A 13,986-nucleotide genomic window follows, 5' to 3' on the forward strand; every position below is an offset into this window, starting at 1 on the left:
TCTGTTAACCATAATCACACTTTATTTCAGCATTCAAACCACCGCATCAATTTGGCAACCAGAATTTGGAGTAAGGCAGAGTGTGTAGAAGCAAGAAGAGAGAAGTAAAGCGATTGTGCCTCTTACGGAGAAGAGAACCTGCCACAAAACAAAATGCTGTTGGTTTCCCGGTGCCTGATGAAGAAGAGGAAAGGGTGGTCTGCACAAAATTTCGGTTCCATTCTACAGCACCGGGAGTTCCTGACCACGGCAGTGGCCCCAGCTGCCTCTGTGCCCTCCTCATTGACCTCCACGAAGCACTTGTGTGCAACCTTGGACATGGGCACGTTCTTCTTAGCTGACATTCCGGAAAAGTCTGCCTTGGCTTCCTCGAAAGCATCAGTCATTCCTAAACTTCGAAGAAAAGCCTCCAAGTCATAACTTGCCTCCAGCTTTAATCTGGGAAGAAAAACTTGAACTTTCTCCTCAGTCAGCTTTTCTGGACTCGTCCAGGTTCTGAACTTCTCATATGTAAGTGCTTTTTCCACCTGAAACAATGAAGAGTTAAGTCTTAAAAGCTAGACGACAATAGCCCGGTACCCACCCACCTATTGGTTCATTAACCCCTGCCCCTCACGACCTGTGACTTGATACTGAGTTCTGCTCCAGTAATCTACAGGATATTTCCTCTTATAAGCACACCAAGATTTTCCCTCTATTTCTTGTATTTTCCCTGTTTTATGGATATAAGAGAGCAACAGCTAGGAAACACCTGAGACAAAGATGGGGTTTTATTTTGAACTATTTGGACCAAATTCATGTCACGTTGGTTTTTTAGTTTAGGAAATTCTCATAACCAATTTATTGTACTTATGTAGATGATACCACTTTAATGGCAGAAAGTGAAGAGGAACTAAAGAGCCTCTTGATGAAGGTGAAAAAGGAGAGTGAAAAAGCTGGCTTAAAACTGAGCATTCAAAAACTAAGATCATGGCATCCAGTCCTATCATTTCATGGCAAATAGATGGGGAAACAGTGTCAGATTTCATTTTTCTGGCCTCCAAAATCAATGTGGACAGTGACTACAATCATGGAATTAAGACGCTTGCTCCTTGGAAGAAGAGCTATGACTAACCTAGACAGTGTTTTAAAAAGCAGAGACATCACCTTGCCGATAAACTACGTATAGTCAAACTATGGCTTTTCCAGTAGTCATGTATGGATGTGAGAGTTGGACCATTAAGAAGACTGAGTGCCAAAGAACTGACACTTCTGAACTGTGGTGTTGGAGAAGACTCTTAAGAGTCCCTTGGACTGCAAGGAGATCAAACCAGTCAATCCTACAGGAAATTAACTCTGAATATTCATTGGCAGGACTGATGCTGAAGTGGAAGCTCCAATACTTTGGCCACCTGATTGGAAGAGCTGACTCATTGAAAAGACCCTAATGCAGGGAAAAATTAAGGATGAGATGGTTGGATGGCATCACTGACTCAATGGACATGAGTTTTAGCAAACTGAGGGAGATAATGAAGGACAGGGAAGCCTGGCATGTTGCAGTTCATGGGGCTCCAAGAGTTATATATGACTTAGCAACTGAACAACATCAAACGCAATACAGTATCGTGAGTTTGAGAAACTGTTGACCAAAGAGAGAAAAGCATGACTCAGAACTCGGCTGAATGAAAAAGGGAGAACTCCGTGATTCTGGAGGAGGAGGGCAGGATGGGAAATCCCACAGGACCGTTGCTTCTGGCATCCTTGCTTGCCCTCTGCCTGTTCTGGGGGCAGCTTCAAACCCTCCCAGATCCAGCCTTCATTCTTGTTTATTAACAAGGAAAATATACAGAGGAGCATCTTCCCCCCACCAGCAGAAGTCCAGGTGAGAGCTCCTCTCCAGTGGCAAATGTTTGGATGTCAGTTCTGTTCCTAGACTTTCCTAATTTTCTTTTTTTTGGGGGGTGGGGAGCTTTTGAAAAAAATGAAATATATGTGATATACAACATTGTGTAAATTTGACATGTACATGTTAGTGTCATACATTTATATATTAAAATATAATTGCCATTATAGCAGTAATTAATACCTCATATTATATAACTATCATTTTTTATTTGTTTATTATTAACTGGAGGATAATTGCCTCATAATGTAGCACTGGTTTCTGCCATTCATCAACATGAATCAGCCATACGTGTGTGTGTGTATATATATATATATATATATATATATATATATGTCCCTCCCTATTGAACCTCCCTCCCACCTCCCACCCTGTCCCAACCCTGTAGGTTGTCACAGAGCATGGGGTTTGAGCTCCCTGCATCATAGAGCAAATTCCCAGTGGCTACCTACTTTACCTGTGGAAATATGCATGTTTCCATGCTACTCTCTCAGTTCATCCCATCCTCTCCTACCCCTGCTGTGTCCACAGGTCTCTTCTCTATGTCTGCATCTCATTTTCTTAAAATTGCCATGACAGATCTCTTCCTTGCCTTATGCCAGGAGGTTCCTGATTCCATAGAGAAGCCAAGGAAATCAGGCAGGCCCTCCCCTCACAGGGGTGGGCCGGCGTGCGCCGGTGTGCTGGCGCCAGCTTGCATCTTCTGCAAAAGTCAACTGTTAAACCCTTGGGAGCCTAAACTTGGCCATGGTGCAGGTATTTACACCACAGGAATCAGCAAATGTTATAAATGAGGTCTTCCCTGACACCTCAGGAGCCAGATAACCAGCACACTGTCGCTCCTGCACCTCCCATCCTGTAAATTTACTTTCCCCCAACCTGAACCCTCTTTTCCTGTCATGGGAAAATATCCTTTTCCTCCTGTCTGAGAAAAATTCCTCACCTGTACTTTAGACTCTTGCTCCTCAAAATTGGGTTTATGACCAAAAGCATCTGTATCATTTGGAATCTTGTCAGAAATGCAAAATCTCAGGCCATAATCCCCCTAAATCAGAATCTGTATTTTAACAGGATCCCATTAGATTATTATGCACATATTAAAGTGCTTGAGGAACACTGCTCAGAGCCATCTTTATCTTTTTCCTGTTCTTTTGTTCAATAATTACTGGGCTGGCAACTAGCCCCTCTCTTCAGAATAAATAATAATGTTCTTATTTTTGGAACTCTCTTCCTCTAGGCTTCATCAGAATTTGTTTATTCCAGCAATTCCACTCCTAGGTGTACACTCAGTGGAAATGTACACACATGTTCGCCAAAAGTCACGCAGTGGTATTCATTTAGCACTCCTTAGAACAACCCTCTGCAGAAAGAAATGGCAACCCACTCCAGTATTCTTGCCTGGAGAATTCACGGACAGAGGAGCCAGGCAGGCTACAGTCCATCGAAGAGTTGGACACAACTGAGCGACTATCACTCACTTACTCACTTAGCACAACCCTAAACTGGAAATGCCTCAAATGCAATCCAGTGGATGCACTTTTGAAAATGAGCTCAGGCTACTTAGGATTGCCATGGGGAAGGACTGGGGGAAGGCATAGTTAGGGAGAGTGGGGTGGACATGTATACACTGCTACATTTAAAACGGATAGCCAGCAAGGACTTAATGTAGAGCACAGGGAACTCTGCATGATGGTACGTGGCAGCTGGATGGGAGGGGAGGTTGGGGGAGAATGGATGCATGCATATATATGCATATATGGCTGAGTCCCTTCACTGTTCACCTGAAATTATTACAGCATTGTTAATCAGCTATATCCCAATACAGAATAAAAAGTTTAAAAAAAACAAACAAACATGCGCAGACTGGATCCATAGACACTCAGACTCCATGTCAAGGGCTTACCACAGCAAGATCTGTGTTCTCATCAGGCAGAAGGATGAGCATGCTCAGCTCGGCGCCCACGTAGGGCAGCTCCAGGACCTGGGCAGGCACCTCCTCCACGTGCCCCATTTTAAACTTGGCTTGCTTGAACATCATCTGTACTGTCTTCTTCTCCTGATAAAAACATGAAACTAAAATCAAATCACTGAAAAATAACACAGAGTGCTAAGAACTGGTATGTCTAATTCACAGAACCCTTGTCGTTCAGTCACTAAGTCACGTCTGACTCTTTGTGACACCATAGACTGTAGCCACCAGGCTCCTCTGCCATGGGATTCTTCAGGCAAGACAATGGAATGGGTTGCCATTTCCTTCTCCAAGAGATATTCCTGACCCAGAGGTCGGTCCCATGTCTCCTGCATTGCAGGCAGATTCTTTACCACTGAGCTACCAGGGAAGCCCACGGAACATAACATATAGGTACATATAATTATTGTTTCTGTGCATTTATGCTGATTGATGCAAAATCTTCATTAGTACATACTAGCGTTGAGTAATAACATTCCATTGTCCCAGCGGATCAAGTACTACCACGTGGGAGAGGAAAAAATTGATGAATAGAGACATAAAACTCTCTATATTATCCTCAGAAGAAATTGTGCTTTTTTCTCTTTTTAAAAGATAAGTAGAGTAGCACTCACAGGGACCTTTTAATTAAAAAATTATTTCTCGAAGTTAAGAAGAAAATGAACTAATATTCAAATCTTTGCCCTGGAAGATTTATTTAGAAAAGGTATATAGACCAGAGAGAGTTACACTTTTACTCTGAAAAGTTGCTCAATTATATAATTGGCGCTATGGCCTTGCTTTTCTTGGAGGGAAAACCTTGATGAGATGTCCAGAGTCCACCATTTTTAAAGACTGCAACAAATGTATTCTGGGAATGTAAATTTTTGTGCAATATGCTATTATCAAGTGGATAGAGGTCAAATTCCAAGCTGAGAGTTATTGACCTCAGCCATTATCATATTCAAAAGTGAAAGGAGAAAAGTTTTTTATAAAGTTAGGTATAGAAGTCTAAAAATCAAACACATAGCATGATGACTATGGTTAATAATAGTGTGGATTAATAATATAATAATATGGAATGCTGGACATTTGCTAAGAGGGTAGATTTCAGGTGCTGTCATCGAGAAAATATATGGTAACTATGTGAGCAAAAGATATCTTAATTAGCTTCACTGCAGTAATCATTTCACTGTGTATCTCAAATCCTCTTCTTATACACCTTAAATATGTAAACATTTTATTTTTTAAAAAAAGATCCAAAAATAAATAAAAACAAAGCTGTCCTGAACATTTGCTAACACTTTTTTTCTTGTATTCCAAATTGTACAGCCATGAATTCTAAGGTAATAAATAGTCATAGTTGTCATTGACAATTGCGAGAAAAAGTCTAAATACACTCAGTGATCAAATAATACAAACATAACTCCAAAGCTTAGAAGAAATTTTCTTTCAATCCAAATAATATGACCAGACACAGATCGACTTGACCAAGGATCCAAAAACAAAAAGATCAATATAACAATTATTTTGGTATTTCTCTTTCCCATTCCAATAAGAGATATACAGGGGACATGAAATTTATTCAGAAATAAATTAAGAATCAAGACAGTGTAAAATAAATTATTTTTCCATTCCTTCACAGTCTTTAGAAAGTAGCAATATGTCTGCAAAATGTTTTCCTACCTGGTTAGTCTTAAAGGGCATTCCCCTTGTGTGCTTTCTGTCAAACTGCTCATTCCACTTGCCTTTGAAATAGATGGCATTCACCAGGACCAGCTTAGTCAGAGGACTGACCGTGCCAGCCCCCAGTATCTCTGATATCTTACCTGTAAAGAATATAAGATACAGTTACTGCTATTGGGGGAGAATAAACCTTTCTTTTACAGAAGTTCTCTCTCTCGATATTGAAAAATGGCTGGAATTCTGCCGTTCTGGCTGCCTGAGGACTCAGGGGGATGGTGTTTCATGCGGGGCACACATGCAGTCTAGTATTTGTCTTTAAACAATAATCTTGAAGCAGAGACTAACACTAGGTTTAAGCATTTTTCAGAAATCACCACACCGTAAGCCCAAGAAAAATATCAGATTGGCATTGGGGCTTCCCTGATGGCTCAGACAATGAAGAATCTGCCTGCAATGCAGGAGATCCGGGTTCAATTCCTGGGTTGGGAAGATTCCCCTGGAGAAGGGGAATGGTTACTCGCACCAGTATGCTTGCCTGGAGAATCCCACGGACAGAGGAGCCTGGCAGGCTGCAGTCCATGTCAGAATGGCATTACCTGCTTCAAAACCCAGCAAACATACACACAGGCTACTGGAAACAGCGTCAGAGTGGTCACACCGAGGAGGTCACATCCGGGCGGTCTTGGCTCTGTCTCCCTTATAACACCACCTCTCCCAAAATGAAAACCGCTCACCGTCCGTCTTCTCCATCACCCAGTCATTTATGTGTTTCCTGCATTCTTCAGTGTCTTCAGCAAAGGACAGCTCCTCCAGGTCAGCCTGATAGAACTTCTGGCAGGATTCTTTAAAAGCCTACAAATGCAGAATACCAAGTGTGGCCATATTCTACCTGGCAAAATTTCCTAAAAGTGTGAAAACATTTTTTTTCTTAACACGTTTCTGGCATAAATGCTTGTACAGGGCACTCTGTACTTTAAAACTCATTAGTGCAATTAATCAAAATGTACAGACCACTGGCACCGTGCCAGGTGCGGGACGCCAGGGTAAAGACAGGACTTTGGACCTGAGGTGGCTCACAGTCTGCGGAGGAGAAATGTATATACACAGAGAGTTTCAAGATGTTTTGAGAATATGGACAGCGGCAGCTATGCACAAAACAGCCTGCGAACTTTCCTGTCAAACACTTAAACTCCACGTTGACCTTCTGTTTGATTTTTATCTCCTCCACTATGTGGTCTAACCATGTTTTACTCATTTCTGTATGATCAGAACAGACCAGAGTGTCCAAAACATCTTTATGGAATGATTGGAAGGCTTGAACTAGACTATCAAAAAATCTTCCGGGTCTTCCAGGAATGGAATCATTGTGTGTGTGTGTGTGTGTGTGTGTGTGTGTGTGTGTGTGTAGGGAATTAGGGAAAAAAGTAGCAAGGGATAAGCCATGAACTGTAAGTTGGGGTCAAATCAGGAAGGGCATTACATGCAACACATTAAAATCCACAGGTAACTCACCTCACAAAAACTTGTTTTCTGATATAATGTGCCTGGCAATTGGCTCCCATCCTCCGCCCATCTCCTGTCCTCAAACATGTTAGTTTCTACGGAGGAAAGAAGATGCAGAGAGAAGAAGAACCCAAGCGACCATGAAAAGTGGAGAACGATCCTCTGTGTCCTCAATATTCCTCAATTACAATATTCAAAAATCTGGCTGATATTCAAAAATGATCATCCATAAACCAGGATTTCCTGGAATCACAAGTACTTTTCCTGCTGGGGCTAAGTCGCTTCAGTCGTGTCCGACTCTGTGCGACCCCATAGACGGTGGCCCACCAGGCTCCCCCGTCCCTGGGATTCTCCAAGCAAGAACACTGGAGTGGGTACTTATCCTAGAAAACCTAACTAGCTGAAGGACTCAGAATCATGTCCAAGGCTACTGAACCCCAGAGCAGGCAGTTTGCACTGGGTAGCACCCAACAGCAGCCAGGACAAGGTTATATTTGAGTCTTACATAATAATCCTTGGAACTGCTGACTGCTAAGATGGCCAGACTTACCCTGATCATTTCATTAATCTTAAAATAACATCTCTCTGTTTACTGTAGAGCACAGTTTTTTGGATCTCACTTATTGAATAATGGACTAGAGACCTTTGGAATTATACACTGCAGTAAATAGGAAATACTCAGATTCAAAATCTTATTTTTAAGTGACAGATTTTAATTTTAGAAAGACTTTTCTATCATTTACCAACAAAAGTCCATCTAGTCAAAGCTATAGTTTTTCCAGTAGTCATGTTATGGATGTGAGAGTTGGACTATAAAGAAAGCTGAGCACTGAAGAATTGATGCTTTTGAACTCTGGTGTTGGAGAAGACCCTTGAGAGTCCCTTGGACAGCAAGGAGATCCAATCCTAAAGGAAATCAGTCCTGAATATTTGTTGGAAGGACTGATGCTGAAGTTGAAACTCCAATACTTTGGCTATCTGATGTGAAGAACTGACTAATTTGAGAAGACCCTGATGCTGGGAAAGATTGAAGGTGGGAGGAGAAGGGGACAACAGTGAGTGAGATGGTTGGAGGGCATCACTGACTCAATGGACATGAGTTTGAGTAAACTCCGGGAGCTGGTGATGGACAGGGAGACCTGGCGTGCTGCAGTCCATGGGGTCACAAAGAGCCGGACACAACTGAGCGACTGAATGGAATTGAATTCTATCAGTGGTGTGCAAGGACCAGGCTGCACTTGGAGAGATCATTTAGAAAACAATTAAACTAACAGTGTAGAAGGAGTGAGAGCCTGGACACAGGGAATGACGATGGTGATTCAGGAGAGGGGACAAATTTAAAAGACTTTGCATGGTCAGCTCCACAGAAAGTGCCCAGTAAAGATGAGACAAGGGTTAGGGGTTGTGGTCATTGAGATGTGGGTGGGGGAAAGGCAGGTGTGGGTTGCAGGAAGATGGACAAATTGAAATTGACATCTGGGAGTATGATATATCAGAAACAGTCATTTTTTTTAAAGGATACAGTTCAGAAGCAATCACAAAATTCTCAAATACAGAAGTATAATTCTAAGCATATTTTTAAGGCAGCACAACTATACTTTATTTCTGCTCTTCCATAATTCTGTTTTATTTTCAGTGTCTTTTTTTATCGATGTGCAAGCACTACTTACTGGCAGGAAATCACATGTCTTTTCCCCAAAGAGTCTGTTGGCAGTTCTGAGCAGGCACTTTGGGCCGGACGTGCTGACTTCCCTGAGGAGTGACTGGAAACCTCGATGGACATCTCCACTTTCATTCAGACAAAGTGCCTGGTGATAGAAGACAAGAACACTAACTTTTAACATGCCATTTTCTCCCTCAAAGAGCTCTTCCCAAGCAAATTTCTGCACTGAAAATAACAAAGGATCCTATTTTAAAAGGAGTTTGGTTTGACCATCTAGCACAGAGTTTCTCAACCTGGAAATATAGACTTTTGGGGCCACAAACCTGGGGGCTCAGCAGTAAAGAATCCTCCTGCTAATGCAGAAGACATAGGAGAGGTGGGTTTGATCCCCGGGTTGGGAAGATCCCCTGGAGGAGGAAATGGCAACCCACTCCAATATTCTTGCCTGGGAAATCCCATGGACAGAAATCCCAAGGTGGGCTACAGTCCATGGGGTCTCAAGAGTTGGACCCGACTTAGCAACTAAACCACCACCACCACTTTGCTGTGAGGCTGTCCTGCGCACACTAGAATATTTAGCTGCATTTCTGGTCTCTGTCCACTAGATGTCAGCAGCACCTCTCGGGAACGACAACCAACACAGTCCAGACCTTGTCAACTGTCCAGGGATGCCGAATCGCCCCCAAGTGGACAGCCCTGCTCTAGCAGGTTTATCTCTGCCAGGAAGGCAGGGCATAATCATTCAGGAAGGAGACTGAATAGAACAAACAGGTCGTGCAATGATCTCTAGGATACAAGAATGAGCAGAAATAGACATGGGAATGTTTCATTGGGAATTCCACAGAAGTCCTCCACTCTTGACGGGATTTAAATGTCAAATCGGAGTGAGAATTAAGTCTGTTCCCTTATCTCCCAACACCACCAGCCCAAAGCCTCCCTCCTCCAGGGAGCTGAAAGAAACAGCCACCCAGGACTCAACTGTGGCTGAGGAAGGATTCTGAGGAGGGTCCCTGCACCCTGATATTCGGGGAACATGATGCGTATATGACAGTTTTCTGGGACCCTTTCACCACGGAGTTTACCTCCCTAAAGCAATAGCCACTACCTCCCTGGTGCATGCGCGTGTGCTCAGTCACTTCAGTCGTGTCTGACTCTTTGCAACCCCATAGACTGTAGCCCACCAGGCCCCCTTGTCCATGTGATTCCCAAGGCAAGAATATTGGAGTGGGTTGCCATTTCCTTCTCCAGGGGATCTTCCTGAGCCAGGGATTGAACCCACTCTCCTACATCTCCTGCATTGGCAGGCTGATTCTTTACCCAGTGAGCCACATAGAAAGCCCACTTTATTGGTAGCTAAAGTCATATATAAACCATGTCAGGTCAACCAGATTATATATTGATTGATTGATTATATATACATATTATATATACATATATATATATATGGCTGAGCTCTTTCTGTATATATATATATATATATATATATATTATATCCTAAAAATTCCAGAAGATATAAGTCCCCATTTGTGTTGCACTTTTTCCACTTATGCGTAACATTATACTAGAAACACACATTAAACAAAAAATTCATTTCCATAGTAGCATTTCCATTTGAGATATGACATTAGCAAAAGTTTAAAATAGAACAAAGTTGGAATTCTTGGCTTTTTTGTGGAACAGAATTGTAGTTTCCCTGGCTCATCAAGGGAAACATAGCAAACACCCTCTTCCAACAACACAAGAGAAGACTCTACACATGGACATCACCAGATGCTCAACACCCAAATCAGATTGATTATGTTCTTTGGAGCCAAAGGTGGAGAAGCTCTATACAGTCAACAAAAACAAGACCAGGAGCTGACTGTGGCTCAGATCATGAACTCTTTATTGTCAAATTCAGATTTAAATTGAAGAAAGTAGCGAAAACCACTAGACCATTCAGGTATGACCTATATCAGATCCCTTATGATTATACAGTGGAAGTGAGAAATAGATGCAAGGGATTATATCTGATAGACCAAGTGCCTGATGAACTATGGACAGAGGTTAGGGACATTGTATAGGAGATAGGAATGAAGACTATCCCCATGAAAAAGAAATGGATAAAAGCAAAATGGCTGTCTTAGGAGGCCTGACAAATAGCTGTGAAAAGAAGACAAGCAAAAAGCAAAGGAGAAAAGGAAAGATATACCCATTTGAATGCAGAGTTCCAAAGAATAGCAAGAAGAGATAAGAAAGCCTTCCTCAGTGATCAATGCAAAGAAAGAGAGGAAAACAATAGAATGGGAAAGAATAGAGATCTCTTCAAGAAAAGTAGAGATATCAAGGGAACATTTCATGCAAAGATGGGCTCGATAAAGGACAGAAATGGTATGGACCTAACAGAAGCAGAAGACATTAAGAAGAGGTGGCAAGAATACACAGAAGAACTGTACAAAAAAGATCTTCATGACCCAGATAATCACAATGGTATGATCACTCACCTAGAGCCAGACATCCTGGAATGTGAAGTCAAGTGGACCTTAGAAAGCACCACTACAAACAAAGCTAGTGGAGGTGACGGAATTGCAGTTGAGCTATTTCAAATCTTGAAAGATGATGCTGTGAAAGTGCTGCACTCAATAGGCCAGCAAATTTGGAGAACTCAGCAGTGGCCACAGGACTGGAGAAGGTCAGTTTTCATTCCAATCACAAAGAAAGGCAATGCCAAAGAATGCTCAAACTACCACACAATTGTACTCTTCTCACACAGTAGTAAAGTAATGTTCAAAATTATCCAAGCCAGGCTTCAACATGAACCCTGAACTTCCAAATGTTCAAGCTGGATTTAGAAAAGGCAGAGGAACCAGAGATCAAATTGCCAACATCCACTGGATCATCGAAAAAGCAAGAGCGTTCTAGAAAAACATCCACTTCTGCTTTATTGACTATGCCAAAGCCTTTGACTGTGTGGACCACAACGAACTATGGAAAATTCTTAAAGAGATGGGAATACGAGACCACCTGACCTGCCTCTTGAGAAATCTGTATGCAGGTCAGGAGGAAACTGTTAGAACTGGACAGGGAACAACAGACTGGTTCCAAATAGGAAAAGGAGTACGTCAAGGTTATATACTGTCACTCTTATTTAACTTATTTAACTTATATGCAGAATACATCATGAGAAATGCCGGGCTGGAAGATGCACAAGCTGGAATCAAGACTGCCAGGAGAAATATCAATAACCTCACATATGCAGTTGACACCACCCTTATGGCAGAAAGTGAAGAAGAACTAAAGAGTCTCTTGATGAAAGTGAAAGAGTGAAAAAGTTGGCTTAAAGTTCAACATTCAGAAAACAAAGATCATGGCATCTGGTCCCATCACTTCATGGCAAATAGATGGGGAAACAGTGGCTGACTTTGTTTTTGGGGGCTCCAAAATCACTGCAGATGGTGACTGCAGCCATGAAATTAACAGACGCTTGCTCCTTGAAAGAAAAGTTATGACCAACCTAGATGGCATACTAAAAAGCAGACATTACTTTGCCAACAAAGGTCTGTCTATTCAAGGCTATGATTTTTCCAGTAGTCCTGTATATATGTGAGATTTGGACTATAAAGAAAACTGAGCACCGAAGAATTGCTGCTTTTGAACTGTGGTGCTGGAGAAGACTCTTTAGAGTCCCATGGAGTGCAAGGAGATCCAACCAGTCTATCCTAAAGGAAATCAGTCCTGAATATTCATTGGATGCTGAAGCAGAAACTTCAATACTTTGGCCACCTAATGGGAAGGACTGACTCATTTGAAAAGACCCTGATGCTGGGAAAGTTTGAAGGCAGGAGGAGAAGGGGACCACAGAGGATGAGATGGTTGGATGGCACCACCGACTCAATGGACATGAGTTTGAGTAAACTCCGGGAGCTGGTAATGGCCATGGAGGCCTGGCATGCTGCAAAGAGTCAGACACGACCCAGCAACTGAACTGAACTTGCTCATCAAAGATGCAGGAAACAACACTCAGTGTCTCCCGTGAACACTAGCAGATGTCTCTCACACAATTCTTTCCACTTTCAGGTCTGCATTCTTTCCATCACTCCAGTGCCCCTCCCAGCCTCACTGGCGTCCATCAGCAGGTGTGAGGCAGGAACAGAGCAGCCCTGTGAAAGCAGAGGAAGCCCACATACCTGGGACATCTGGGCCGCCGTGTTCCCCTTGGCCCCCATTAAGACCATGGTCAGGACAGAGGAGAGGCTCAGCGGAGAGAAGAACACGTTTTTCAAGTGGTCCTCTTCACCCAACATTTTTAATAAGTTGATGGCAAAGGTGCCATTTGCTTCGCAGAGAGCATCCATCGGTGGAGGTCTGTAGCAAAAGCCAAACACAGGCACATCAGCCACGCACTCCACTAGTCACCTGCTCATTCATGCCCCATCTGTGGACACTGGGTGTGGTCAGCAAAGCAGCTGCACCCTCAGACATGTGCGTCAAATCCCGGAAACCTGTGGGTGAGACTGAATTAAGGATTTTGCAATGGAAAGCGTCACCTGGATCACCGAGTGAGCTCAGTGTAATCACAGGCTTCTTATAAGAGGACCACAAGGGACTTCCCTGGTGGTCTAGCCATTAAGCTGTCTGCCCAATGCAGGGGTTGAGGTTTGATCCCAGGTCAGAGAACAAGATCCCATGTGCCAAAATTAAGACTTGGCACAGCCAAATAAATCAACATTAAAAAAAAATAAAAGGCAGGAGGGTCAGAAGCAGAGAAGGAGACATGAGGATGGAAGGATGATGTGGGGTCAGAAACTAAAGAATGCAGGCAGCCTCGCGGAGCTGCAAAATGCAAGGAACTGGACTCTGCCCTAGAGCCCCAAGAGAAAAAACAGTAGCTCTGCCAACCTCTTCTGGACCTCTGACCTCCAGAAGTGTAAGATAAACCCCCTATTACTGATCATTCTCCCTCAGTTTGGTGTCTCTGGCATAATCTTTAAGCAACATTCTATGAGTTATTAACAATTTTCTGTAAATAAAAATGTCATTTACATACACACATCTTCTTACATAGTTGCCTATATAGTTCAGTTCAGTCACTCAGTCATGTCCGACTCTTTGTGACCCCATGGACTGCAGCACGCCAGGCTTTCCTGTCCATCACCAACTCCTGGAGTTTACTCAAACTCATGTCTATTGAGTCAGTGATACCATTTAACCGTCTCATCCTCTGTGGTCCCCTTCTCCTCCTGCCTTCAATCGTTCCCAGCATCAGGGTCTTTTCAAATAAATCAGTTCTTTGCAACAGGTGGCCAAAGTATTAGAGTTTCAGCT

General features: G+C 42.8%; 1 protein-coding gene across 4 annotated transcripts in view; it reads right to left on the minus strand.

The window, feature by feature from the left end:
• The window catches only part of LOC113882771 (serpin B8), a 26,958-nt gene continuing 12,972 nt past the window's right edge, over positions 1–13,986 (minus strand). For 2 of the 4 annotated variants that reach the window (XM_027525878.1, XM_027525879.1), the window contains exons 2-7: positions 12,849–13,026; positions 8,690–8,827; positions 6,251–6,368; positions 5,517–5,659; positions 3,786–3,938; positions 1–527 (exon numbers count right to left, since the gene is read on the minus strand). In XM_027525878.1, coding sequence (XP_027381679.1) covers positions 123–527; positions 3,786–3,938; positions 5,517–5,659; positions 6,251–6,368; positions 8,690–8,827; positions 12,849–13,016 — 1,125 coding nt within the window. In that variant the 5' untranslated portion in view covers positions 13,017–13,026 and the 3' untranslated portion in view covers positions 1–122. Of the gene's footprint in view, positions 528–3,785; positions 3,939–5,516; positions 5,660–6,250; positions 6,369–7,028; positions 7,115–8,689; positions 8,828–12,848; positions 13,027–13,986 lie in introns of all 4 variants that reach the window. The other 2 variants (XM_027525880.1, XM_027525881.1) reach the window with 2 other exon arrangements.

Source organism: Bos indicus x Bos taurus, chromosome 24, assembly GCF_003369695.1.
Source record: "Bos indicus x Bos taurus breed Angus x Brahman F1 hybrid chromosome 24, Bos_hybrid_MaternalHap_v2.0, whole genome shotgun sequence".
Taxonomy (NCBI): Eukaryota; Metazoa; Chordata; class Mammalia; order Artiodactyla; family Bovidae; genus Bos; species Bos indicus x Bos taurus.